We start from the raw sequence: 26,555 nt of genomic DNA, 5'->3' as shown, positions 1-26,555 counted from the left end.
TTTCCCCAACATGTGAGTTACTCGAATAAATGGTCATAGAGCCCTCCCATGAAAACTTGAGGGAATCAGTGCTGTGCACATTAACAAGGTTCTTCTTTATGAGAAACTGCCCTCATTTCTATCAGTGGGTTCTGGATTCCATTGAGAACTGGCTGAGGTTCGGAAGCTGGGCAAGGGGTCTAGACTTTACCTTTAGAGAGCCGACCTCGGCATTCTGCTCATCGATTTTCAATTTTTTTAATAATATATCTAAAGCAATATCCTTGTCAGCTGCCCATCTGTCTTGCCTGTAGGAAGAGCATATCCATGCATGTCTGCCTTCATAGATACCTACAGGCCAGGCCTCTCAGCTGTCACTCTAACGTTGATGACCCTTAGGGAAATTACTTTATCTTGTCCTCACAGTTAAATGCCACTACTTGGCCTCTGTTATTCTGGAATTCTATCATTTTGCTCACTACTGGGGGATCCAGTTCTATAAAACATCCCTAGCATTATTCCAGCCTGCAGGGGACAGCCACCTTTGAGCTTGTCAAGGATGTGCTGCCCCCTCAGCAGTGCATTCCTTCTCACCTTAGTTAGTGTCTGAGACACCTTAGTAGTGTCGCCCTTTGGAGGAACTCGGTTGCCTGATGGATGGATTCTCCAGTTGTAGAGCACAGAGTCATTCTAGCACACCAACTTCTATATCCTTGGGACCCCCTTTCCCAGACTCTGCCACAGTAGTCCTGGTATCTCTGCTTCCACTTGATTTAATGTATAGCATAGCTTATACTAAGTCTCTGGGAGCCACCCAGGAGTATATCAGAATTGTTACCTTTGGCCCATGCCAGGCTAGTTAAACTCTGTGGTAGAGAAGCTTGCTCTTTTGTCAATAATTCTCACTTATCTGGTTTCACATTTCGCCCTTCCTGGACCAGGATCCACTCCCAGACACAATCTCCTCACTCCTGCTGATGCAGCTGACCAGTCCTACAGCTCCTTCGGAGGATGAACGCTCCCTTCACTTTGTCGCCCTACCCAGGACTCTTCACTTGCATCGTCCTGAGTGGTCCCTATATAGTCTTCATTCTAGAAAAATCGGGAGTTGGGTGGGGGTGGTAGCTCTCTCTTCCAACAAGGGGCAAGAGGACTTTTCTGTAGGCCCAGTGAGTTCAGGGGGCATCTGGAGTTAAAGTTCTCAGGTACATCTACCTAAATAGCCCCATGCTGAGTTTCAAGGCCTTGACATTGGCATGAGAGACCACCCTGAGCTTAGAATTCAGTATTCTCTGAAGTCTGGCTCTTTGTAAAATAAGGGCCTGTAATAGGCCTTCCTTGCTGTCTGCCTTCCAGCTGTAGGGTCTCTTCTCTTTAGGCTGGTGATGACTAGATCTAAACCTGTCATTTACTCTTCTCAGGACATTAATGACCCTTAGCAATAGACACCAAAACCCATACTTCTATAGTTACTTTTCCTCACTTCTTAAATGCTAGACAATTATACCAGCTATTTTACCTCTTGACCTGTAGCTCATCCAATTTACTACAGGTGAAAATTTGGACAACTGCTCAGTGATAGCACTTCTGGGACTATCCATATTCCACCCAGCACCATTGGGCTAGACAGTGATCCAACTCCAGAATCCTGTCCTCAGAGCTCACTTCCTGGGGCCATTACCTTAGGTTGCATTCCCCAGAAGCACATTCTGGGACGAAGTCCCTTAAGCAAGAGATTTATGGTGAGCGTTCACTCAGAAAGGAGCAGGGGAAGCAGCATCGTGTGTCCAAAAGCTCTGTGTAGCCTCACAGAGTAGCCGCACACCACATCCTTGGTCCTGCTTTGAGGCAAGGGGGACGGCCTCAGACCATGGGGTGTCACTTCCAGGCAAAGCTGGTTCCACTTGACCCAGGGTGATATTCTGGGGACTGCTGGCATTAGCAGCCACCACTCAGCAGCTGGGGATGAAAAGACCTGGCCAGAAGAGGAGATGGTGCCAGGATGCCAACAGCTTTGCAAGGGAGCGAAACATGGCTTTCCTCTACCCTGCTAGATTCTTTGGCTGAGCTACGAATGAATTAAATTGACAAAAGCAGATTAACAGGAAGAAAATTTTTTTAATAATATATTTATGCATAGGAGACTCACGAAATATGAGACTCCAAGAGGAGTCTCATACACCATACACCATCCTGAGCTATGAAAAAGAACGGGGGCTTGGGGCTTCTACATGGAGGTGGCCACGGAAGTGGGAGAGTGAAGGGAAGAAGAGTCTCCTGAATAAAGCTTGGCTGGTTTTCAGATAAAAGGTCTTCCAGGTAATAAATGTTGTCTGGAGCAGCCCTCAGGAGGAGAGGTGAGAGTCTGTATGGGATGGTGTCAACTCCAGTATCCTCCCCTGTGATCGCACTTACTCTTCCCTGACTGATGAGATACTCAGGGTTGTGATTCATGATGATTGAACTTCCTTTTGAGGATTTGTCTTTGGGCAGATGAGGGCGGCTCAGAGAAAAGCCCCTCTCTGCATGTGCTGTGCCCAAGTGACCTTATTTTGAAGTAAGTGGCAAACCAGTGGCATATTTTGGGGTGTTATTTGCTGAATGCCTTCAGCATCCACTAATCCAGTCAATTGTTCCCATTTGTTTCCTGAATAGCAAACACTTCCTTGAAATTCTTCTCAAACTCAGCCTCCAGTCTAAGTCCCATTTGGCCAAAATCCTTGTACTGAAAAAATAATAAAGACAAAAACAATGCTTCTCATCATTAGCGTCGTCAGACAACTTTCAACTGAGAATGATCAGGACTCTAGTCTTTAAAACAAAAAAAAGTACTATAAGTCCACAATTTATAATGGTATATATTTTGGAGTACAAAGTAATGTTGTGATTTATGACTGCTATGTGGAATAATTAAATCAAACTAATTAACATATTCATCACCTCAAATAGTTATCATTTTGTTTCAGTGAGTACATTTGAAATTTACTCTCTGAACAATGTTGAAGTGTGAAATACACTATTGTTAAGTAGAACTCTTATCTTAAACACCCTAAGTTACATTAACCAGGTTAAACTTGAAAACTCATGCAACTAACAGTAACTTCTGTTTCTCACCAGCATGATCCTTTCTTATTAACAGGGCAGAAAAGTGAAATCATTTCTACAGTTGGGATATTTATTTATTGGCTTTGGTTGCTTATTTCAGTGGGTTAGAAAAGTAATCTATGCTCTTTCAACAATTCAGATAGTGGAAGGGTATAAGGTAAGATTGCTAATCTGTTCCTTTCTCTGTCACTTCTACTCCTTGCTGCTAATCCGTGTTAACCATACGGTCTCTTCACATGCAAAGGAATCTGGAGTTTGGGATTTCTGGGATTGGGGGCAGATAAGAAGCACAATATCACTTTAAGATGAAATTCTCTTCTCTTTATATGCTGCAGCAGGCAGGACTCAATTGCTCTCTCTGAGCTCCTGTCTCCTCTGGGGCAGGTCGGGGAGGAGCTCTCAGGGACCTGGGGTTCTGGTTGCAGGGACACCTTTTGACTCACCGTTTCTTTGCTAAGAAGAGCTTAAGTTCTGAACTGAAAACAATCAATCACTTCCAGAACCCTTGCTTGTGCAAGCTTATTACAGGATGAGGGAAACTAAATTTTTCTAGGCACCAGAAAATGAGGGGAAGGATGGAAAGAAATGAAATGGAAGCAGGAAGAGCCACCTACCTTGTAAGAGGCCCTGTGGTTCTGGAAGATGAGGCGCATGTCTTGTACAAACCCCTCCACTTGGGGGTAACTGTGCTCATTCAGCCTTTTCTTGATTTTATCCAACCACATGGGCTCCTTCAGGCCTTGACACGTCTCTCTAATCTGGTGACAAAAAAAACAACAGAAAATCTACCAGTATAGTTCAATGTCTGCTTTCTGTGGATTCCCATAAAATCCAGCAGAAATACAACAAGGTGAAGGTTGTAACGACAGCGTGTGCTCTTGCCCCGTGGGATTAAGATCACAAATCTCACGAGGGCCCATTTCAGGGTCAGGTAATGTCATGGCAGCCTGTAATCATGGGTTGCTGTTTTTACTTACATAATAATAGTATGGAATCTTGGCAAAAAAGGAGCTCTCAGAACAGCAATAGACTTTCAAGAGGAGGAACTCACATTTCTGCAAAAGAAAGAGGCTGTAAATGAAAAGCAGCTTGGAGAGAATGAGCCCACATGCATGAGACGGAGCACACGACTCACACCCTTCTTCCACAAGTTTCTCTAACATGTGTGGCTCTTGGAAACAGACATGTCATGGCTGAGTTATTTTTTGTGCAAACAAATTGGGGTGTTCTATCAGTGCGATTGAAGTGTGGCTCGGAAGAGCAGGCTCCTTTTGTGAATTCCCCTGACCCTGCGCTTGTTCATGGTGCTCACGTGTGAGGGGAAAGGAGAAGGCTTGGGGTTTGCATCTGACTTACCAACTGTTCCTGCGGACACATCTGCCTCTCCAGGACCTCAGATTCCTGACAACACTGTTGGCTTCCTGAAGACTCCTTCATCCTGCAGAAGATGCAACTCCACGGGGTCCTGAGAGATTGGACATGGGTGAGCAGAGGGCAGGGACCCTGGAAACGGCCACCGTTCCCGTGGCTGCCACTGTCTTCCTTCAGGAATGGCCAATGGCCTCAGCCATGGGAGGGAGGAGAATACCTCCCAGAGTATGCAGGATTCACACATGGGATCTCCAGCCATTGGCCTTTCCCTCGCATCAGTGGTAGCAGCAGGCAGGAATCCTCTCGGAAGGTGGTGTCACCATGAGTGTGGACTCTCCTTTTCCTGTCTGAGCTGCTGGGAGCACAAGCAGCCCTGCCTGCCAGGCCTGAGTTTCAGAAACTGGGCTTTCAGCTCCAGGGACCTCGGGCCTCCATCAGCCCAATGAGACTGTGCTTCCTGTCTTGCATGAATAAGCACAAAATATAAACAACTGGTGCTTCTTGTCTCCAACCCACCCTGCTGCAAAACTTGAAGGAAAGGACAAGGCCAGTATGTAGGCAAAGGGTCCCCAGCACTGGCCTCAGCATATCAGAGGCGGGTCCCTGAGAGCACAGAGAACATGAACCTCCTGCTGCCAGCGTCTCCCGCTGCTCTCTGAACACACTGCTGGGTCCCAGTACCCGACGAACCTGCCCCTTCCCCATCTAGACACAAGTGGGCGCTCTGCTGGAGAGCGCGCATGGCAGGCGGAAGGTCCCTTAAAGCAGGAAGGAGAGGCCCCTGCATGTCACTCACCTCTCAGTTTCCACAGGCGCGATGTGACAGTCTTCATGGAAGACTCTTGAACAAGTGTCACAACAGAACAGCTCCCCTCCGTCCCGGCACACCTCACACTCATCCAAGTTTCTCATCTAGAAGGTAAAACAGCGTCCACGTCACTGGGAACTGCAAGATTCAGGAAGGCCACCCCTCTGGGCATCTAGAACACACTGCCTTGTGTGAGTCTGTGTGGACAGGCGTATGCTTCTCCCTGGGATATGAAGGAAAAGCATGGCAGGGAGATTTCAGAGCAAATCCTGGTCTGCAGTGAAGTTCAGGAGGCAGGGGTATGTGTCAGAATAAAAACGTTTTCCTTATAAAACCAGAGTTTGTAATGCAGAAAGACTAGCAACAAAGCAAGATGGTGATTTTATAGGAATCTGAATAATTGTATTATGCTGCAGATAAAACCAGGTTTTCAAATAAAGTGTTAAATCCATTTGCCTATACCACAAATCAACTGGTGAAAAGGAGACTCAGAGAATTACATATGAGAGAATAAGCTTCTGAGATATCATCACATGCCATATTCTTGGCCATAAGTTCCCCATGAGTTGAAGAGAGGGCCTAGTTAGGGGTTCCTAGACTGTAGGTTTTGCGCCTGGAGGGCTCTACGCCGACCTCTGAGGGGGAAGGACCGTGGGTACAGATGACCATGTGGACCACAGGGAGCACAGAGCTCTTCGGCTCTGGGAGCCTGGCAGATGATCTCCCATGACTTAGCTAACCTGAATTGTAAGGTGCGAAGGTGCCATCTCCAATGGCCAAGGACAGTGGTAACAGCACCATACAGTGTTGAAGATGGAGGCCCTCTCCTCATTTCCTGGGCCCATAAAAGAGCTGGTGCTTTGTTCTATAAAAAGAATGGGAAATCAACTAATTCTCTATTTCCCACCAGTCTCAATATATGAGACCTTCAGCCAGATTTAATTTGATTTGGGGAAGTTAAAATATGATAGTATTTGCATTCATGTGTTGTGGAGCAAATCCCAGTCATTAAAAACCAACAGAATTTATAGAGCAAATATAGAGACCAATACGTAGAGGCTGTATTGTAGACAAATGCATGTGTATTCATGACAAAGAACCGTTCTGTGACTGAGCCCTTTGTCGTTCAAGGGAAAAGTGCTGTGAGGACTAAAATTAGAGTTCAATATTATGTGCAGCCTGGACATCTGGTAACACTGGGAGGGCCTAGAATGGTCTATCTACAAGTTCTCCCCCGCCTCTGCTCCTGCAGGTAAGGTTTCCTACCAACACTTCTGATCAAGAGGACGGCTTGCACCTTCTGCTTATTTTTGAATAGCTGATTTCAATTCCCTGCCAACCATGGAATTATTCAAGCCAGCCAATCACACTCTCCCTCTGGAAGCAGGGGACAGCCCACCCTCCACAGCCACTGACTGTTTCCTCTGTTCCTGAGCGCAGCCCCCATGTGGCCCTGTGTGGTGTGGGATGCCTGCCCTCCCCCACCGGGCTACTGAGTAAATGTGACTCATAAACTGCTGTCAATCTCATCTGTCCAGTGTCAGATGTTGTGTGTTCTGCCATCTCCAAAACCCTAGGGTGGGAATGAAGTACCAAACGTTTAAATATGTCAAATCCTTAATCTTTTTTAAAAAAACTATTATTTCAATAATTTTGGGGGAACAGGTGGTTTTTGGTTACATGGATAATTTTTTTAGTGGTGGTTTTTGAGATTTTGGTGCACTCATCACAAGAACAGTGCACACTGTACCCAATGTGTAGTCTTTTACCCCTCACCCTCCTTCCACCCTTCCCTCTCAGTCCCCAAGGCCCGTTGTATCATCCTTATGTCTTTGCATCCTCATAGCTTAGCTCCAACTTATAGGTGAGAACATACGTTGTTTGGTTTTCCATTCCTGAGTTATTTCACTTAGAATAATGGTCTCCAACTCCATCCAGGTTGATGTGAATGTCATTATTGCATTCCTTTTTATACCTGAGTAGTATTCCATGGTGTGTGTGTGTGTGTGTGTGTGTGTGTGTATATAAACATCCATGTGCAAGTGTCTTTTTCATATAATGAGTTTTTTTTCTGCTAGGTAGATACCCAGTAGTGTTACAGAATCCTTGGGGTATTGCTTTTTCTTGCTAGAAACCTCTGTAGCCAGTGGCGCCTTTGCCTGAGTTTTGCTTGGGCCCACTGGGCTGCTTCCACCCACTTGGCCTGGCAGGCTGCACTTGGTTCAGGCTACTGGCCTGGATCCCACACCTACCAAGGGCCTGCCATGGGGCAGGTCAGGCATGGAGCAGGGAGGGGTGTGTGAGCAAGCAGGGGGGCCAGCCACTGCACACAGTCAGACATGCCCTGCTGTTGCATAAGGGCAGACAACTCCAGGTGCTGGCATGAGCACTGGCTCTCTGCGAGGCTGTGTCTGGACCAGGCACACTGCAAGCAGCTTCCATGGCTGGCACCATGGAGTGTGGTGGCACCTGGAAGCTTGAAGATGCCAGGAACCACAGAGCCTTCAAAAGGGAGTCACAGCCCTGGCTCAGGGAGCTTCCAGGTCTGGTGTCCCCAAATGGCTGCAGCTCTTCTCTCCTCTTCACCCACAACGTGGTAATCAAGGGGCATGTTTCAGCCCTGTTTGTGTTACAGCTCTTTAGCCTCGCCATTCAGCAGATCCCAAGTTCTTTTGTCCTGCGACCAGGAAGAACGAGGGACACAGACAAGTGGAGGGTGAGCAAGACGAAGAGAAGCTTTACTGAGCAGTAGAACAGCTCAGAGACCCACTGTGGGTAGCTTCTTTCTGCAGCCAGGGTTTCCTGATGAGTGTTCGGCCCTCAGCAGAAAGGAGGAGGTCCTGGGGTAGGTGACTTCTCTCTGCTGGCAGGTAGTCCCTGAAGTGCAAAGCTCCTCTCTGCTGCTGGGTGTCCAGGATGTTCTCTCCAAGTCTGACTGAGTCTAGGGCTTTTATGAGCTTCAGAGGGAAGTGTATGCTGATTGGTCCATAGGTGACCATGAGCAGACCTTTGAAAGGCATTGCAAGTTCCCACTCTGGTCCACAGGATTGGCAGCCCAGTTCCCAGCCTTCAGGCCCTCCCTTGCCTGAAGGTGGTGCCTCACCAGGAACCTGCCCCTTCCCACCCAGGAGCCTGTCTGCCTTCCCCCGCCACCCATGGTGCCCAGGCCCTTTGCCCCAAGGGGCACTTGCAGGCCAGTGCTGAGCTGGCCCCAGCCCATTCTTGGCCTCTCTCCTATGCTTGTCAGCACTCAAAATCCAGAGGGGTGCAGGCGGCAGGGGCCTGGTGTGTCAGCTCTGCCCCAAGCATGTGCACACCTGACTGGGCTGCAACCACACCTGGGCTCAGCCCCAACCCCGCTCCAAGATTGCAGCGGGTGCCGGGAGCAGGGAGAGGTCAGGCAGCAGAAGCAGACACACCCTAGCCTGCCATGGCAGAAGGAGGATGGCCTCCTGGGCCCCCAAGAGCACTGGGAGGCCCAGGCCTACAGCTGTGACCTGGGCACCTGCAGTTGTGCCTGGCAAGCTCCTGCCCTGCCAATTCGGGAGGCAGGGCTCCTGCTTGTCCCTGGCTCTGCAGTGTGGCAGCCTCAGCTATGCCCCCTCTCTGTGTCTCCTGCAGCAGTTGTGGATGAGGTGCAGGTGGCACAGTGCCCAGCCAACCTCACGCAAAGGAACCTGACACTCAGGGGCCAGTTCTGTGAGTCCTGGCTGCACCTTTGGCCAGGTGCTTGCAGGTTCCTAGGACGCAGCGGGGAGAGAGGTCCAGGCTGTGATAGAGGCTCTGGGCTTGGGAGCAGGTCCTGCTGGCCATGTGAGGGGTAAGGGTGACACAGTGAGCTGCCTCAGGGCACAGGGGATCCACTGCCACCACTGCTGCTCCTGCAGCCATTCCTGCTGCCCTGTCTACCTCCTTGCAGCCTGGGTTGGGGGCTCCCGCCCTTGCCAGTCCCAGGCCAGGGTCTGGGGCAGGGGTGATGTTGCCTCAAGTTCCTCCTGTGGCCCCAAGGGTCAGGGACGACTTGGGGCACCCCCTCTCCTGGCTCATGACCCTGCCAGGGGGAAACCTCCAGGAGCGGATTGCCTCCCGTCTTGGCTGCTGAAAGCACCAGTCACAGCGGTCACTCTAACTCAGGGCAGATCCTAGGGACACAGCCTCTGGCGGCCCTTCGTTTAGCCTTCTGTGAGGGGCAGGAACCTGGCACTGAGGGCAGAGTGGGTGCGGGGGCCGTGTTGCTGGCTGGGTCCTGGAAGTGGGCACCACTTCCACTTCCCACCCTGGCCCCTGAAGCATGGCCACTGCTCTGCATTGGGGGCCGACCTCCACACTACCTGTGCAAGTGCCAAACCACCACTGGCCCAGCTCCGCCTTGGGGCCTCTCTCTGCTCACCCCTCCCTGCCTGACCACTCCCTATGGGCAGCTGGGCCTAGCCCCGTTGCAGCGACTCCCAGAGGTGGGCTCCAAGGGCGAATGGCTCTGGGGATCACCTGCCTCTGTGTCTGAACGGGAGGACCCATGGCCTGTGCCTGCACCTCACTGCAGCCAGCTTCATGGCAGCAGCCACTTCAGACTGCCCGCCACTGCCATCAGTAGTGGGACTGCTGGATCAAACGGTAGATCTACTCATACTTCTTTAAGGAACCTCTGTACTGTTTCCGTAGTGGCTGTACTAGTTTACATTCCCACCAGACGTGTAAAAGTGTTCTGTTTTCACTACATCCATGCCAACACCTATTGTTTTTTATTTTTTAATTATGGCCATTCTTGTAGGAGTAAGGTGGTATTGCATTGCGGGTTTGATTTGCATTTCCCTGATCATTAGTGATGTTGAGCATTTTTTCATGTTGTTTGGCCATTTCTCTATCCTCTTTTGAGAATTGTCTATTCATGTCCTTAGCCCACTTTTTGATGGGATTATTTGATTTTTTCTTGTTGACTGCTTTGAGTTCCTTGTAGATTCTGGATATTAGTCCTCCGTCGGATGCATAGTTTGCAAATATTTTCTCCCACTCTGTGGGTTGTCTGTTTATTCTGTTGATTATTTCTTTTTCTGTATGGAAGCTTTTTAGTTTAATTAAGTCTCATCTATTTATCTTTGTTTTTCTTGCATTTGCTTTTGCGTTTTTGGTCCTGAACGCTTTCCTAAGCCAATGTCTAGAAGAGTTTTTCCAATGTTATTTTCTAGAATTTGTATGGTTTCAGGTCTTAGATTTAAGTCTTTGATCCATCTTTAGTTGATTTTTGTATAAGGTGAGAGATGAGGATCCAGTTTCAGTCTTCTAAATGTGGCTTGCGAATTATGCCAGCTCTATTGGTTGAATGGGGTGTCCTTTCCCCTCTTTATGCTTTTGTTTGCTTTGTCAAAGGTTTGCTGGCTGTAAATATTTTATTTTATTTCTCAGTTCTCTCTTCTGTTCCATTGGTCTATGTGTACTGGTATATTCTCACATCCAGACTATGCTGTTTTGGTGACTATAGCCTTGTAGTATAGTTTGAAGTCAGATAATGTGATGCCTCCAGGTTTGTTCTTTGTGCTTAGTCTTGCTTTGGCTACATGAGCTCTTTTTTGGTTCTATATGAATTTTAGAATTGTTTTTTCTAGTTCTGTGAAAAATGATCATGGTATTTTGATGGGAATTGCATTGAATTTCTAGATTGCTATTGGCAGTATGATCATTTTCACAATATTGACTCTACCCATCCATGAGCATAGGACATGTTTCCATTTGTTTGTGTCATCTGTGATTTCTTTCAGCAGTGTTTTGTAGTTTTCCTTGTAGAGGTCTTTCATCTCCGTGGTTAGGTATATTCGTAAGTATTTTATTTTTTTGCAGCTAGTGTAAAAGGGGTTGAATTCTTGATTTGATTCTCAGCTTGGTCGCTGTTAGTGCGTAACAGTGCTACTGATTTGTGTACATTGATTTTGTATCCTGATGCTTTACTGAATTCATTTATCATATCTAGGAGGTTTTTGGATGAGTCCTTAGGGTTTTCTAGGTATACGATCACATTGGCGACCAGCAACAGTTTGACTTCCTCTTCACTGATTTGTATGCCCTTTATTTCCTTCTCTTGTCTGATTGCTCTGGCTAGGACTTCCAGTATCATGTAGAACAGAAGTGGTGAAAGTGGGCATCCTTGTCTTGTTCCAGGTCTCAGAGGGAATGCTTTCAACTTTTCCCATTTCAGTATTATGTTGGCTATGGGTTTGTCATAGATGGCTTTTATTACCTTAAGGTATGTCCCCTCTATACCAATTTTGTGGAGGGTTTTAATCACAAGAGGGTGCTGGATTTTGTCAAATGCTTTTGCTGTCTTTATTGAGATGGTCATACAATTTTTGTTTTTAATTCTGATTATGTGGTGTATCACATTTACTGACATGAGTATGTTAAACCATCCCTGCATCCCTGGTATGAAGCCCACTTGATCATGGTGGATTATCTTTTCTGATAGGCTGCTAGATTCAGTTAGGTCATATTATGTTGAGGATTTTTGCATCTATGTTCATCAGGAATATTGTTCTGTAGTTTCCTTTGCTTGTTATGTCCTTTCCTGGTTTTGGTATTAGGGTGACACTGGCTTCATAGAATGATTTAGGGAGGATGCCCTCTTTCTCTATCTTTTGGAATAGTTTCAGTAGGATTGGTATCAAATCTCCTTTGAAGGTCTGATAGAATTCAGTTGTGAATTCATCTCGTCCTGGCCTTTCTAGTGTTGGCAATTTTTTAATTACCATTTCAATCTCACTGCTTGTTACTGGTCTCTTCAGAGTTTCTATTTTTGCCTGCTTTAATCTAGGAGGGTGGTATATTTCCAGGAACTTATCCATCTCCTCTAGGTTTTCTAGTTTGTGCACATAAAGGTGTTCGTAGTAGCCTTAAGTGATCTTCTGTATTTCTGTGGTATTGGTTGTAATATCTCCCATTTTGTTTCTAATTGGGCTTATTTGGATCTTCTCTAGTCTTTTCTTAGTTAATCTTTCTAATAGTGTATCAATTTTGTTTATCTTTTCAAAGAACCAGCTTTTTGTTTCATATATCTTTGGTATTTTTTTTTTTTGTTTCAATTTCATTTAGTTCTTCTCTGATCTTTGTTATGTCTTTTCTTCTGCTGGGTTTGAGTTTGGTTTGTTCTTCTTTCTCTAGTTGCTTCAGGTGTGAACTTAGATTGTCTATTTGTGCTATTTCAGACTTTTTGATGTAGGCATTCAATGCTATGAACTTTCCTCTTAGCTTTGCTTTTTCTGTATCCTGGAGGTTTTGATAGGTTGTGTCACTATTATCGTTCAGTTCAAAGGATTTTTTCATTTCCATCTTGATTTCATTGTGGACCCAGTGATCATTCAGGAGAAGATTATTTAATTTCCTTGTACATGCATGGTTTTGAGGGTTCCTTTTGGAGCTGATTTCCAATTTTATTCCACTGTGGTCTGAGAGAGTACTTGCTATAATTTCAATTTTCTTAAATTTGTTGAGACTTGTTATGTGGCCTATCATATGGTCTATCTTGGAGAATGTTCCACGTACTGATGAAAAGGATGTATATTCTGCAGTTGTTGGGTAGAATGTTCTGTAAATATCTGTTAAGTTCACTTGTTCTAGTGTACAGTTTAAGCCCATTGTTTCTTGGTTGACTATCTATCTTGATGACCTGTCTAGTGCTGTCAGCAGAGTACTGAAGTCCCCCAGTATCATTCTGTTGCCATCTATCTCACTTCTTAGGTCTAATAGTAATTGTTTTTTTTTTCCTTTTTTTTCACTTATTTATTTATTTATTTATTATTATTATTATACTTTAAATTCTAGGGTACATGTGCATAAAGTGTAGGTTTGCTACATATGTATATTTGTGCCATGTTGGTGTGCTGCACCCATCAACTCGTCAGCACCCATCAACTCATCATTTACATCAGGTATAACTCCCAATGCAATCCCTCCCCCCTCCCCCCTCCCTATGATAGAGCCAGTGTGTGATGTTCCCCTTCCCGAGTCCAAGTGATCTCATTGTTCAGTTCCCACCTGTGAGTGAGAACATGCGGTGTTTGGTTTTCTGTTCTTGTGATAGTTTGCTAAGAATGATGGTTTCCAGCTGCATCCATGTCCCTACAAAGGACACAAACTCATCCTTTTTTATGGCTGCATAGTATTCCATGGCGTATATATGCCACATTTTCTTAATCCAGTCTGTCACTGATGGACATTTGGGTTGATTCCAAGTCTTTGCTATTGTGAATAGTGCCGCAATAAACATACGTGTGCATGTGTCTTTATAGCAGCATGATTTATAATCCTTTGGGTATATACCCAGTAATGGGATGGCTGGGTCATACGGTACATCTAGTTCTAGATCCTTGAGGAATCGCCATACTGTTTTCCATAATGGTTGAACTAGTTTACAATCCTACCAACAGTGTAAAAGTGTTCCTATTTCTCCACATCCTCTCCAGCACCTGTTGTTTCCTGACTTTTTAATGATTGCCATTCTAACTGGTGTGAGATGGTATCTCATTGTGGTTTTGATTTGCATTTCTCTGATGGCCAGTGATGATGAGCATTTTTTCATGTGTCTGTTGGCTGTATGAATGTCTTCTTTTGAGAAATGTCTGTTCATATCCTTTGCCCACTTTTTGATGGGGTTGTTTGTTTTTTTCTTGTAAATTTGTTTGAGTTCTTTGTAGGTTCTGGATATTAGCCCTTTGTCAGATGAGTAGATTGCAAAAATGTTCTCCCATTCTGTAGGTTGCCTGTTCACTCTGATGGTAGTTTCTTTTGCTGTGCAGAAGCTCTTCAGTTTAATTAGATCCCATTTGTCAATTTTGGCTTTTGCTGCCATTGCTTTTGGTGTTTTAGACATGAAGTCTTTGCCCATGCCTACGTCCTGAATGGTACTACCTAGGTTTTCTTCTAGGGTTTTTATGGTTTTAGGTCTAACATTTAAGTCTCTAATCCATCTTGAATTAATTTTCGTATAAGGAGTAAGGAAAGGATCCAGTTTCAGCTTTCTACTTATGGCTAGCCAATTTCCCAGCACCATTTATTAAATAGGGAATCCTTTCCCATTTCTTGTTTCTCTCAGGTTTGTCAAAGATCAGATGGCTGTAGATGTGTGGTATTATTTCTGAGGACTCTGTTCTGTTCCATTGGTCTATATCTCTGTTTTGGTACCAGTACCATGCTGTTTTGGTTACTGTAGCTTTGTAGTATAGTTGGAAGTCAGGTAGCGTGATGCCTCCAGCTTTGTTCTTTTGACTTAGGATTGTCTTGGAGATGTGGGCTCTTTTTTGGTTCCATATGAACTTTAAAGCAGTTTTTTCGAATTCTGTGAAGAAACTCATTGGTAGCTTGATGGGGATGGCATTGAATCTATAAATAACCTTGGGCAGTATGGCCATTTTCACGATATTGATTCTTCCTATCCATGAGCATGGTATGTTCTTCCATTTATTTGTGTCCTCTTTTATTTCACGGAGCAGTGGTTTGTAGTTCTCCTTGAAGAGGTCCTTTACATCCCTTGTAAGTTGGATTCCTAGGTATCTTATTCTCTTTGAAGCAATTGTGAATGGAAGTTCATTCATGATTTGGCTCTCTGTTTGTTTGTTACTGGTGTATAAGAATGCTTGTGATTTTTGCACATTAATTTTGTATCCTGAGACTTTGCTGAAGTTGCTTATCAGCTTAAGGAGATTTTGGGCTGAGACAATGGGATTTTCTAAATATACAATCATGTCATCTGCAAAGAGGGACAATTTGACTTCGTCTTTTCCTAACTGAATACCCTTGATTTCTTTTTCTTGCCTGATTGCCCTAGCCAGAACTTCTAACACTATGTTGAATAGGAGTGGTGAGAGAGGGCATCCCTGTCTTGTGCCAGTTTTCAAAGGGAATTTTTCCAGTTTTTGCCCATTCAGTATGATATTGGCTGTGGGTTTGTCATAAATAGCTCTTATTATTTTGAGGTACATTCCATCAATACCGAATTTATTGAGCATTTTTAGCATGAAGGGCTGTTGAATTTTGTCAAAAGCCTTTTCTGCATCTATTGAGATACTCGTGTGGTTCTTGTCTTTGGTTCTGTTTATATACTGGATTATGTTTATTGATTTGTGAATGTTGAACCAGCCTTGCATCCCAGGGATGAAGCCCACTTGATCATGGTGGATAAGCTTTTTGATGTGCTGCTGAATCCGGTTTGCCAGTATTTTATTGAGGATTTTTGCATCGATGTTCATCAGGGATATTGGTCTAAAATTCTCTTTTTTTGTTGTGTCTCTGCCAGGCTTTGGTATCAGGATGATGTTGGCCTCATAAAATGAGTTAGGGAGGATTCCCTCTTTTTCTATTGATTGGAATAGTTTCAGAAGGAATGGTACCAGCTCCTCTTTGTACCTCTGGTAGAATTCAGCTGTGAATCCATCTGGTCCTGGACTTTTTTTTGTTGGCAGGCTATTAATTATTGCCTCAATTTCAGAGCCTGCTATTCAGGGATTCAACTTCTTCCTGGTTTAGTCTTGGAAGAGTGTAAGTGTCCAGGAAATTATCCATTTCTTCTAGATTTTCTAGTTTATTTGTGTAGAGGTGTTTATAGTATTCTCTGGTGGTAGTTTGTATTTCTGTGGGGTTGGTGGCGATATCCCCTTTATCATTTTTTATTGCGTCTATTTGATTCTTCTCTCTTTTCTTCTTTATTAGTCTTGCTAGCAGTCTGTCAATTTTGTTGATCTTTTCAAAAAACCAACTCCTGGATTCATTGATTTTTTGGAGGGTTTTTTGTGTCTCTATCTCCTTCAGTTCTGCTCTGATCTTAGTTATTTCTTGCCTTCTGCTAGCTTTCGAATGTGTTTGCTCTTGCTTCTCTAGTTCTTTTAATTGTGATGTTAGAGTGTCCATTTTAGATCTTTCCTGCTTTCTCTTGTGGGCATTTAGTGCTATAAATTTCCCTCTACACACTGCTTTAAATGTGTCCCAGAGATTCTGGTATGTTGTATCTTTGTTCTCATTGGTTTCAAAGAACATCTTTATTTCTGCCTTCATTTCGTTATGTACACAGTAGTCATTCAGGAGCAGGTTGTTCAGTTTCCATGTAGTTGAGCGGTTTTGATTGAGTTTCTTAGTCCTGAGTTCTAGTTTGATTGCACTGTGGTCTGAGAGACAGTTTGTTATAATTTCTGTTCTTGTACATTTGCTGAGGAGTGCTTTACTTCCAATTATGTGGTCAATTTTGGAATAAGTGCGATGTGGTGCTGAGAAGAATGTATATTCTGTTGATTTGGGGTGGAGAGTTCTATAGATGTCTATTAGGTCCGCTTGCTGCAGAGATGAGTTCAATTCCTGGATATCCTTGTTAACTTTCTGTCTCGCTGATCTGTCTAATGTTGACAGTGGAGTGTTGAAGTCTCCCATTATTATTGTATGGGAGTCTAAGTCTCTTTGTAAGTCTCTAAGGACTTGCTTTATGAATCTGGGTGCTCCTGTATTGGGTGCATATATATTTAGGATAGTTAGCTCTTCCTGTTGAATTGATCCCTTTACCATTATGTAGTGGCCTTCTTTGTCTCTTTTGATCTTTGATGGTTTAAAGTCTGTTTTATCAGAGACTAGTATTGTAACCCCTGCTTTTTTTGTTCTCCACTTGCTTGGTAGATCTTCCTCCATCCCTTTATTTTGAGCCTATGTATGTCTCTGCATGTGAGATGGGTCTCCTGAATACAGCAGACTGATGGGTCTTGACTCTTTATCCAGTTTGCCAGTCTGTGTCTTTTAATTGGAGCATTTAGTCCATTTACATTTAAGGTTAATATTGTTATGTGTGAACTTGATCCTGCCATTATGATATTAACTGGTTATTTTGCTCGTTAGTTGATGCAGTTTCTTCCTAGCCTCGATGGTCTTTACATTTTGGCATGTTTTTGCAATGGCTGGTACCAGTTGTTCCTTTCCATGTTTAGTGCTTCCTTCAGGGTCTCTTGTAAGGCAGGCCTGGTGGTGACAAAATCTCTCAGCATTTGCTTATCTGTAAAGGATTTTATTTCTCCTTCACTTATGAAACTTAGTTTGGCTGGATATGAAATTCTAGGTTTAAAATTCTTTTCTTTAAGAATGTTGAATATCGGCCCCCACTCTCTTCTGGCTTGTAGAGTTTCTGCCGAGAGATCTGCTGTTAGTCTGATGGGCTTCCCTTTGTGGGTAACCCGACCTTTCTCTCTGGCTGCCCTTAAGATTTTTTCCTTCATTTCAACTTTGGTGAATCTGGCAATTGTGTGTCTTGGAGTTGCTCTTCTCGAGGAGTATCTTTGTGGCGTTCTCTGTATTTCCTGGATTTGAATGTTGGCCTGCCCTACTAGGTTGGGGAAGTTCTCCTGGATGATATCCTGAAGAGTGTTTTCCAACTTGGTTCCATTTTCCCCCTCACTTTCAGGCATCCCAATCAGACGTAGATTTGGTCTTTTTACATAATCCCATACTTCTTGCAGGCTTTGTTCATTTCTTTTCTTTTTTCTTTTGGTTTCTCTTCTCGCTTCATTTCATTCATTTGATCCTCAATCGCTGATACTCTTTCTTCCAGTTGATCGAGTCGGTTACTGAAGCTTGTGCATTTGTCACGTATTTCTCGTGTCATGGTTTTCATCTCTGTCATTTCGTTTATGACCTTCTCTGCATTAATTACTCTAGCTATCAATTCTTGCACTTTTTTTCAAGATTTTTAGTTTCTTTGCGTTGGGTACGTAATTCCTCCTTTAGCTCTGAGAAGTTTGATGGACTGAAGCCTTCTTCTCTCATATCGTCAAAGTCATTCTCCGTCCAGCTTTGATCCGTTGTTGGCGATGAGCTGCGCTCCTTTGCAGGGGGAGATGCGCTCTTATTTTTTTATTTCCAGCTTTTCTGCCCTGCTTTTTCCCCATCTTTGTGGTTTTATCTGCCTCTGGTCTTTGATGATGGTGATGTACTGATGGGGTTTTGGTGTAGGTGTCCTTCCTGTTTGATAGTTTTCCTTCTAACAGTCAGGACCCTCAGCTGTAGGTCTGTTGGAGATAGCTTGAGGTCCACTCCAGACCCTGTTTGCCTGGGTATCAGCAGCAGAGGCTGCAGAAGATAGAATATTGCTGAACAGCGAGTGTACCTGTCTGATTCTTGCTTTGGAAGCTTCCTCTCAGGGGTGTACTCCACCCTGTGAGGTGTGGGGTGTCAGACTGCCCCTAGTGGGGGATGTCTCCCAGTTAGGCTACTCAGGGGTCAGGGACCCACTTAAGCAGGCAGTCTGTCCCTTCTCAGGTCTCAACCTCCGTGTTGGGAGATCCACTGCTCTCTTCAAAGCTGTCAGACAGAGTCGTTTGCGTCTGCAGAGGTTTCTGCAGCTTTTGTTGTTGTTTACTGTGCCCTGTCCCCAGAGGTGGAGTCTACAGAGACAGGCAGGTTCCCTTGAGCTGCTGTGAGCTCCACCCAGTTCGAGCTTCCCAGCGGCTTTGTCTACCTACTTAAGCCTCAGCAATGGCGGGCGCCCCTCCCCCAGCCTCGCTGCTGCCTTGCGGTTAGATCACAGACTGCTGTGCTGGCAATGAGGGAGGCTCCGTGGGCGTGGGACCCTCCAGCCAGGTGTGAGATATAATCTCCTGGTGTGCCCGTTTGCTTAAAGTGCAGTATTGGGGTGGGAGCTACCCGATTTTCCAGGTGTTGTGTGTCTCAGTTCCCCTGGCTAGGAAAAGGGATTCCCTTCCCCCTTGCGCTTCCCAGGTGAGGTGATGCCTCGCCCTGCTTTAGCTCTCGCTGGTCGGGCTGCAGCAGCTGACCAGCACCTATTATCCGGCACTCCCTAGTGAGATGAACCCAGTACCTCAGTTGAAAATGCAGAAATCACCGGTCTTCTGTGTTGCTCGCGCTGGGAGTTGGAGACTGGAGCTGTTCCTATTCCAGTAATTGTTTTTGTTTTTGTTTTTGAGATGGAGTCTCGCTCTGTCACCCAGGCTGGAGTGCAGTGATGCAATCTCGGCTCAGTACAAGCTCCACCTCCTGGGTTCACACCATTCTCCTGCCTCAGCTTCCTGAGTAGCTGGGAGTACAGGTGCCCACCACCATGCCTGGCTAATTTTTTTTTTTTTTTTTTTTTTGTATTTTTAGTGGAGGTGAGGTTTCACTGCATTAGCCAGGATGGTCTTGATCTCCTGACTTTGTGATCTGCCCACCTTGGCCTCCCAAAGTGAGTAATTATTTTATAAATTTGGGAACTCCACTATTAGGTGCATATATATTTAGGATTGTGCTAGTATCCTGTTGGACTAGTCCTTTTATCATTATATGATGTTGCTCTTTGTCTTTTTTAACTGTTGTTGCTTTAAAGTCTGCTTTGTATGATGTAAGAATACCTACTCCTGCTCACTTTTGGTGTCCATTTGCGTGGAATATCTTTTTTCACCCCTTTGTCTTAAGTTTATGTGAGTCCTTATGTGTTAGGTGAGTCTCTTGAAGATAGCAGGTATGTGCCTGGTAAATTCCTATCCATTCTGCCATTCTGTATCTTTTAAGTGAAGAATTTAGGCCATTTACATTCAACATTAGTATTGAGATGTGAGATACTATTCTATTCATCATGCTAATTGTTGCCTGAATACCTTATTTTTTTCATTGTGTTATTTTTTAATAGGCCCTGTGATATTTATGCTTTAGGGGGTTCTATTTTGGTATATTTTGATGTATTGTTTTAAGATTTATAACTCCTTTTAGCAGTTCTTGTAGTACTGGCTTAGTAGTGTTGAATTCTGTCAGCATTTGTTTGTCTGAAAAAGACTTTAACTTTCCTTCGTTTATGAAGCTTAGTTTCTTGGATACAAAAATTCTTGGCTGATAATCATTTTGCTTAAGAAGGCTAAAGATAGGATCCCAATCCCTTCTAGTTTGTAGGGTTTCTGCTGAGAAATCTGCTGTTAATCTGATAAGTTTTCCTTTGTAGTTTAGCTGATGTTTTTGCCTCATAGATTCTTTCCTTCATCTTGACTTTAGATAATCTGATGACTCTTTGCCTGAGTGATTATCTTTTTGTGATGAATTTTCCAAATGTTCTTTGAGCTTCTTGTATTTGGATGTCTAAATCTCTAGAAAGGCCAGCAACGTTTTATTTGATTATTCCCTCAAATATGTTTTCCAAACTTTTAGATTTCTTGCTGAGGAACACCAATTATTCTTAGGTTTGGTCATTTATCATAATCCTAAACTTCGTGGAGGCTTTGTTCATTTTTTCAAAAGTTCTTTTTTCTTTGTTGGATTGGGTTGAGAGCCTTGTCTTCGAGTCCTGTAGTTCATCTTCTACTTGTTCTAGTCTATTGTTGAAACTTTCCAGTGTATTTTGTATTTCTCTAAGTATGTCTTTCACTTCCAGAAGTTGTGACTGATTTTTATTTACAATATCTATTTCTCTGGAGACTTTTCATCCGTATCCTGTATTATTATTTTAATTCCTTTAAGTTGGTTTACACCTTTGTCTGGTGCCTCCTTGAGTAGCTTAATAATTGACCTTCTGAATTCTTTTTCTGGCAATTCAGAGATTTCTTCTTGGTTTGGATCCATTGTTGGTGAGCTAACATGATCTTTTGGGCATGTTATAGACCCTTGTTTTGTCATTATCAGAATTGTTTTTCTGGTTCCTTCTCATTTGGGTAGACTATGTTAGAGGAAATATCTGAAACTAAAGCGCTGCTGTTCAGATTCTCTTGTCCCACAGGGTGATCCCTTGATCTGGTGCTCTCCCCCTTCTCCTATGGATGGGGCTTCCTGAGTGCCAAACTGCTGTGATTGTTATTGCTCTTCTGTTATTGTTATTGTTATTGCTCTTCTGAGTCTAGCCAACCAGAAGAGCTACTGGGCTCTGGGCTGGTACTAGGGAGTATCCGCAAAGGGTCCTGTGATGTGATCTGTCTTCAGTTCTCCCAATCATGGGTACCAGCACCTGCTCCAGTGGAGGCAGCAGGGGAGTGAAGTGGACTCTGTAAGAGTCCTTGGTTGTAGTTTTGTTTAGTACGCTGGTTTTCTCAAAGGCTGGTTATGCTAGCAGTGAAGTTGCTACTTGGACAGACTCAGGACCTCTGGTTACCCAGGATGTTACAGGCAGTATAATTAGCTGTTGTTTTCTCCTTCCTGGAGCAAGGTGGTTCTGTTATGAGTGGCTGTAATGACTTGAGTTGGCTGGCCTTCAGCCAGGAGGTGGCACTTTCAAGAGACCATCAGCTGCAAGTAATATGAGGGGGATACAAGCTTGACCTAGGTTCACTAGATAAGTATTCGGGTTTCTCAGGTGATGGGTGAGGTCATAGAGCTCCCATGAGTCCATGTCTTTTGTCTTCAGCTACAGGGGCAGGTAGAGAAAGACCATCAGCTGGGGGCAGGGTTAGGTGTGTCTGATCTCAGATTCTCAGACAGGGCTTGCTGTGGCCATTGTGGGGGATGAGGTGGGTGGCTTGCAGGCTAATGGAGTTATATTCCAGAGGGGATTATGACTGCCTCTGCTGCTTCATACAGTTCACCAGATAAGTGAGGGAAGCCGGCAGTGACAGGCTTCACTCAGCACCCAGGCAGCCAGCAAGGCCAGTCTCATGCCCGCTATGGTGCTCAACAGCCAAGAGAGCCAAATTTATATCCAAGCCTCCTTTGCCTGGAGCTAAGATCTTGCCCCAGCAACAAGTGTCCCCACTGAGAAAGCAAGCAGGGCTTTCAGGTCTCACCCCTCCCTGCCTGCCATGGCTTCTGTGTTTATATCTGTGCTTCAGGTTCACACCCTCATATTCTGACCAGGAAAATTTGTGCTTGGTCAAAATTATCACAAAGTTCAGCTGGAAGCCTCCTTCTCCCCATGGCTCTCCCCAAATTGTACTGGCTGCCCTCCGCAAGGACTCCTGTGAGATAAAGTCAGAAATGGCTTCCCTGGGGACCAAAGTGCCTATAGGGGTCCTTGGGGAAGGCACCTCTTCCTGCTGCTTATTCTGCTTTTACATTTCACTCGGCTCTCCAAATTCATTTCAGCTCTAGGTTAGGTGAAATCCTTCTCCCGTGATCCGGATTTCCAGGTTCCCCAGTGAGGATATGTGTTCAGAGGTGGACTTTTTCCCTCTCACACTTTGAGAACTCACAGTTTTTCGGCTGTCTCACAGAGTTTGCAGTGGCAAGCCACTTCTTTTAAAGGGTGTGTGACTTCCTTCAGTTTTGCTGGTATATTCCTGCAGTGGTTCTTGGAGCAAAAGTTCACAATGTGAGTCTCAACATGCTGTTCTGTCCATCCGAGTAGGAGATGCAAGTTAGTCCTGCCTCCTATCTGCCATTTTGTTCTCCAAACCCATATCTTTTCAAGAAGAGATTTGATTTCTCTGGTTCTTTTGTTGTTGGTCTGGCTGTACATTAGACTCATCTCAGGAGAGTATGTAAAATGCTAATGTCCTGAACCGAACACCAGAGATTCTGAATCATTGGGTCAGGGTTGAGGCACAAGCACTGATATTCTTCTTTAGGTGACAGAATAGGCAATTCTATATATCAGAATTGGTACATCTGAGGATCTTAAAAAAAATCCTAATGTTCAAGTCATACGTAGTCCAGAATGATTAAATTAGAATTTCCCCAGAAGTGGGATCCAGGAAACAATATTCTTTTAAAGCTCTTCAAGTGATTCCAGGCTGCAGGACAACACGAGATTCAACCTGAGCAAAGTCTGGTTATGGAGGCATGGGGATATAACAAGTCAATGTTGTTACTGGCCTTGGAAAAATTATTAACAGTGACCATACCTTTGCTGGAACTGTTTCCCTCTTCTCCCCACACATATCTGGCTGTGGGATGTGAAACCTAAACCTCCATGCCTAGTCCATCCAAAATCAACCACACAAACACTGACTTCTAGGGCTGTTTTAACTGTTGAAAAGTCCCTCAGTTGGCCGGACATCAAAATTAGTGTGGATAAGACCTAAATCTTGTTGGAGGATTGCTTTGGAGGTAAAGTGCATATAAAACTACTTGAGCATCCCTCCTCTGTTAAGTATCATGTGTCAGTGCTATTGCATGATATTCTATGTGAGTGCTGTCCCCCAGAGTTGTGCAAGAAGGTGACCCTGCCTAAAACAGACATCTCATTGCAATGAAAAGAATCAAACCATGATTTCATTTAGAGAAGGGACTCATCCATGATTTTGGCAGAACCCAAAACAGGCAGTCATATAGCAAGCAGAGAATGGATGGGGCCATGGAATCAGAAGGGTTGCTTAGTACTGAGCACCAGATAAGCAGTTGAGTTAAAATGCCTCAGGATTTGCTAGGTCATGCTGGTTTCAGTCCTAACCAGCTCAGCATGCTAACGGCTTACCTGAGACCATCCATAGGAGCTCTGTAAAAGACCCCTCACCCTGTATGTACTCCTTTACAGGGCTAATGGCAGGATCCACACCTTGAACATAATAGCCCAACCTGGCCTGTTCCTTCTGATGCTTATGACCATCTTCAGCTCTACCTGCAACTTGGAGTACATTCTGGGGACTTTCCCTTTCACCCACACCCCTTACTTGAAAATGCTATTATCCTTTCACATTTGCTCCTTCCCCTTACTCACCAGGCCAGCCCTACTCATTACCACTTCAAGCTCTGTCTCAAGAGACCTCAGTGGTATAGAGCTCAGCCTCCTACACTCACTTTCCAGGGGAAATAAATAAGGACATTGGAAGGTTTCTACTGAAACAGATGGAAAGGGTGCTTTCACACTGAGACATCCAAGGCCCAGGCACATCTACCTGGCTTGGGTGATGCATCTGGCATTCTTTGGTCATCACACACAGCAACATACTCCAACTGAGACTGAACATGCTTCAGGGAACAGCAGTCATGACACAGAACATATCCCTGGAGAAAGGAGTGGAATATTCTGGGGGTCATAGTTCAGAATTTATACTTACACAAGGGTCAACTGAAGTATTGTTGTGAGACTTCAGTATTCTCTGTTGAAAAAAACAGAAAGATTGATTTACAATATTGAATGTAATGTTTCCATCTATCATTTGTTTAAATTTAAATAGTCATCTTTGAAGGGATTCAGGAACCAGTTGTAAAAAAATAATTGGGAAGAGAAGAAGACGAGAAGAAGACCTGCAGACTGGGATGGCTCCAGTGGTTTAAGTTCCTAAGTAAGCAAACTGAAACCTGATATAAACAACAAAATGAAACTAGAGACTTTACCAACTAGAATCTGCCATCTAACCTCTAATTATCATCTTTCCATGATAAGCCAGTAAATTTAGTTTTCCTGACTTACTCCTTTGTTGGCCTCACTGTCTGGGCTGCTGCAGCAGAGCTCTCTGAACCTCTCCTTGTTCTGAGTGCTGCCCAATTCATGAATCGCTCTTTGCTCAAATAAATGCTATAAATTTTATTTTGTCTAAAGTTTTATTTTTTTAAACAGCCTTCCCTTTACCTCATATCTGATTTTTGGGGCCTATATATCTACTGAGAGAATAAAAAGTGCCCAAGTACTACTGTTCAGCCCAGTGCAAGTCCCATTCCCTGCAGGGAGTCTGGACCTAGTTTGCACAGGCCAATTCACAGAAACTACTTGTCCTCTTACTCCAAGGGGCCCTCAGGCATATTTCCTAAACTTGGCCTTTGTGACATCCCACCCAGAAGAGCTGCAATAATAATCAGGCTGAGGACTTATCCCCCACAGCCCCCTGGGATCACAGGGCCCAGAGTCCTGGAGGCTATGCAGTGTCCCAGAGAAGAAGAACACTGCTTTTTGCAGCTCCCCTAGGGACACAGCCCTGGTGATAAAATGCCTCCAAGGTCCTCTGTGCTGTAGCTCTTTTTCCTGAAAGTCTCCTGCTCTCCCTTCTATCCAAATCACAAAAAGATGTCAGGTTGACTGACTTTTCAGAGGTAACCCACTATATTTATTTAGATGGCTTTTGGATATCCATTGCATGACTTGGCATCCTTCCCTTCTGGGATACAGGCAGCTTTAGCTTCTATCTGTAGCCCAGGGACCAGAGGCCATAAACAAGTGTGATTCAAAGGACAAGCACTTGAGAGGTGACCTTGTCACTGAATGCCTCTCTGACTGGCCTAGAATCTCCAACCCAACCCAGTTGTAATTCATCCATGTTGACAATAAATTTAAAACTTTTTTTTTTGAGACAGAGTCTCACTCTGTCACCTAGGCTGGAGTGCTATTATGAAATCACAGCTCACTACAGCTTTGAAAACCTCCCAGGCTCAAGTGATCTTCCCACCTCAGTCTCCTGTGTAGGTGGGACCACAGGTGTGCACCATAATGCCGGGGTAATTTTTTTGTTTTTCTTTTATTGGTAGAGATGGTATCTCACTATGTTGTTCATGTTGTTTCTCAAATTCCTGGGCTTAAATGATATTCCCATCTCAGCCTCTCAAAATGCTGGCATTATAGGCTTAAGTGATCATGCTTGGCTGAAATAATTTTTGAGTTCAATCTTCTGTAATGGTCATTGGCATTTCATAGGTACTTGATAATCATATGTTGAATGGGTGAATAAATGAATATTTTTTCGCTTAGAAATTACTGGAGGCCCTCAAGCAAATATTAGCATACAATGATTATTCTGGGTGAGTGTATCAGATGGTTTTACAATACCTCAGCTGGACCAAAAGGTTTATGTGGCCCTTGTCATGAGCTAAGATGCCATCATGTGGCACTGGTAGTGACACTGAAATTTCCCAAAGCCAAATGGCCCTGCCAGAAGCTCTGAGAGGCACAGAGGACCAATGGAGTTCATAATGGATCGTGGATCTGCCACTTAAGGGGCGTTCTGTTCTCCCCATGAGGAGACACAACATATAGAGGCAACTGCAGCTTGTTGCTGCTAAGTGTTGCACCCCAGAAGAGAGGGAGAGTCGGTTGGTTGGAAATTGCCAGCTCATTTGGGTCATCCAGGCTGAGTTACTCTTGGCACCTGGGGAAAGGTAGAGATGCTAGTGTTTAGTGTACTCACTGAATAGGTACATAATAGTTTCCCTTTGGGAAACCCAGTGGATGAAATATCTCAGTGACTGAGAATTCAAATCAGCCAGTATATCTGATCATATAAACACCTGAATCCCAGGTTCCCAGTGGAATATGAAGCTCAGTGGCTAGCTATGTGTGAGCTGTTTTAGAAATCTGTGAATGTCTTGAATGCGCATTTCTACCTGAAGTGCATAAGGATGATATTTTTCTCTTCCCCCTCCTCAGGTTCTCATTCAAACCCAGTCTTGGAAAAATATCACCTTGTCCTGAATCTACACTGCACTTAATCTATTTGTT

General features: G+C 44.4%; 1 protein-coding gene across 2 annotated transcripts in view; it reads right to left on the bottom strand.

Moving 5' to 3' along the window:
• Window positions 1-2,077: 2,077 nt before the first annotated feature.
• LOC105473954 (SP140 nuclear body protein) overlaps window positions 2,078-26,555 on the bottom strand; it is a 99,927-nt gene continuing 75,449 nt past the window's right edge. The window contains exons 26-31 of one of the 2 annotated variants that reach the window (XM_011728206.3): window positions 24,184-24,225; window positions 5,252-5,367; window positions 4,441-4,549; window positions 4,062-4,139; window positions 3,699-3,842; window positions 2,078-2,704 (exon numbers count right to left, since the gene is read on the bottom strand). In XM_011728206.3, the coding sequence (XP_011726508.2) occupies window positions 2,606-2,704; window positions 3,699-3,842; window positions 4,062-4,139; window positions 4,441-4,549; window positions 5,252-5,367; window positions 24,184-24,225 (588 nt within the window). In that variant the 3' untranslated portion in view covers window positions 2,078-2,605. Of the gene's footprint in view, window positions 2,791-3,698; window positions 3,843-4,061; window positions 4,140-4,440; window positions 4,550-5,251; window positions 5,368-24,183; window positions 24,226-26,555 lie in introns of both variants that reach the window. The other variant, XM_011728208.2, reaches the window with a different exon arrangement.

Source organism: Macaca nemestrina, chromosome 11 (genome assembly GCF_043159975.1).
Source record: "Macaca nemestrina isolate mMacNem1 chromosome 11, mMacNem.hap1, whole genome shotgun sequence".
NCBI classification, from domain to species: domain Eukaryota; kingdom Metazoa; phylum Chordata; class Mammalia; order Primates; family Cercopithecidae; genus Macaca; species Macaca nemestrina.
The sequence above is the reverse complement of the archived record's forward strand: the minus strand, read 5'-3'. Positions and strand labels throughout refer to the sequence as shown.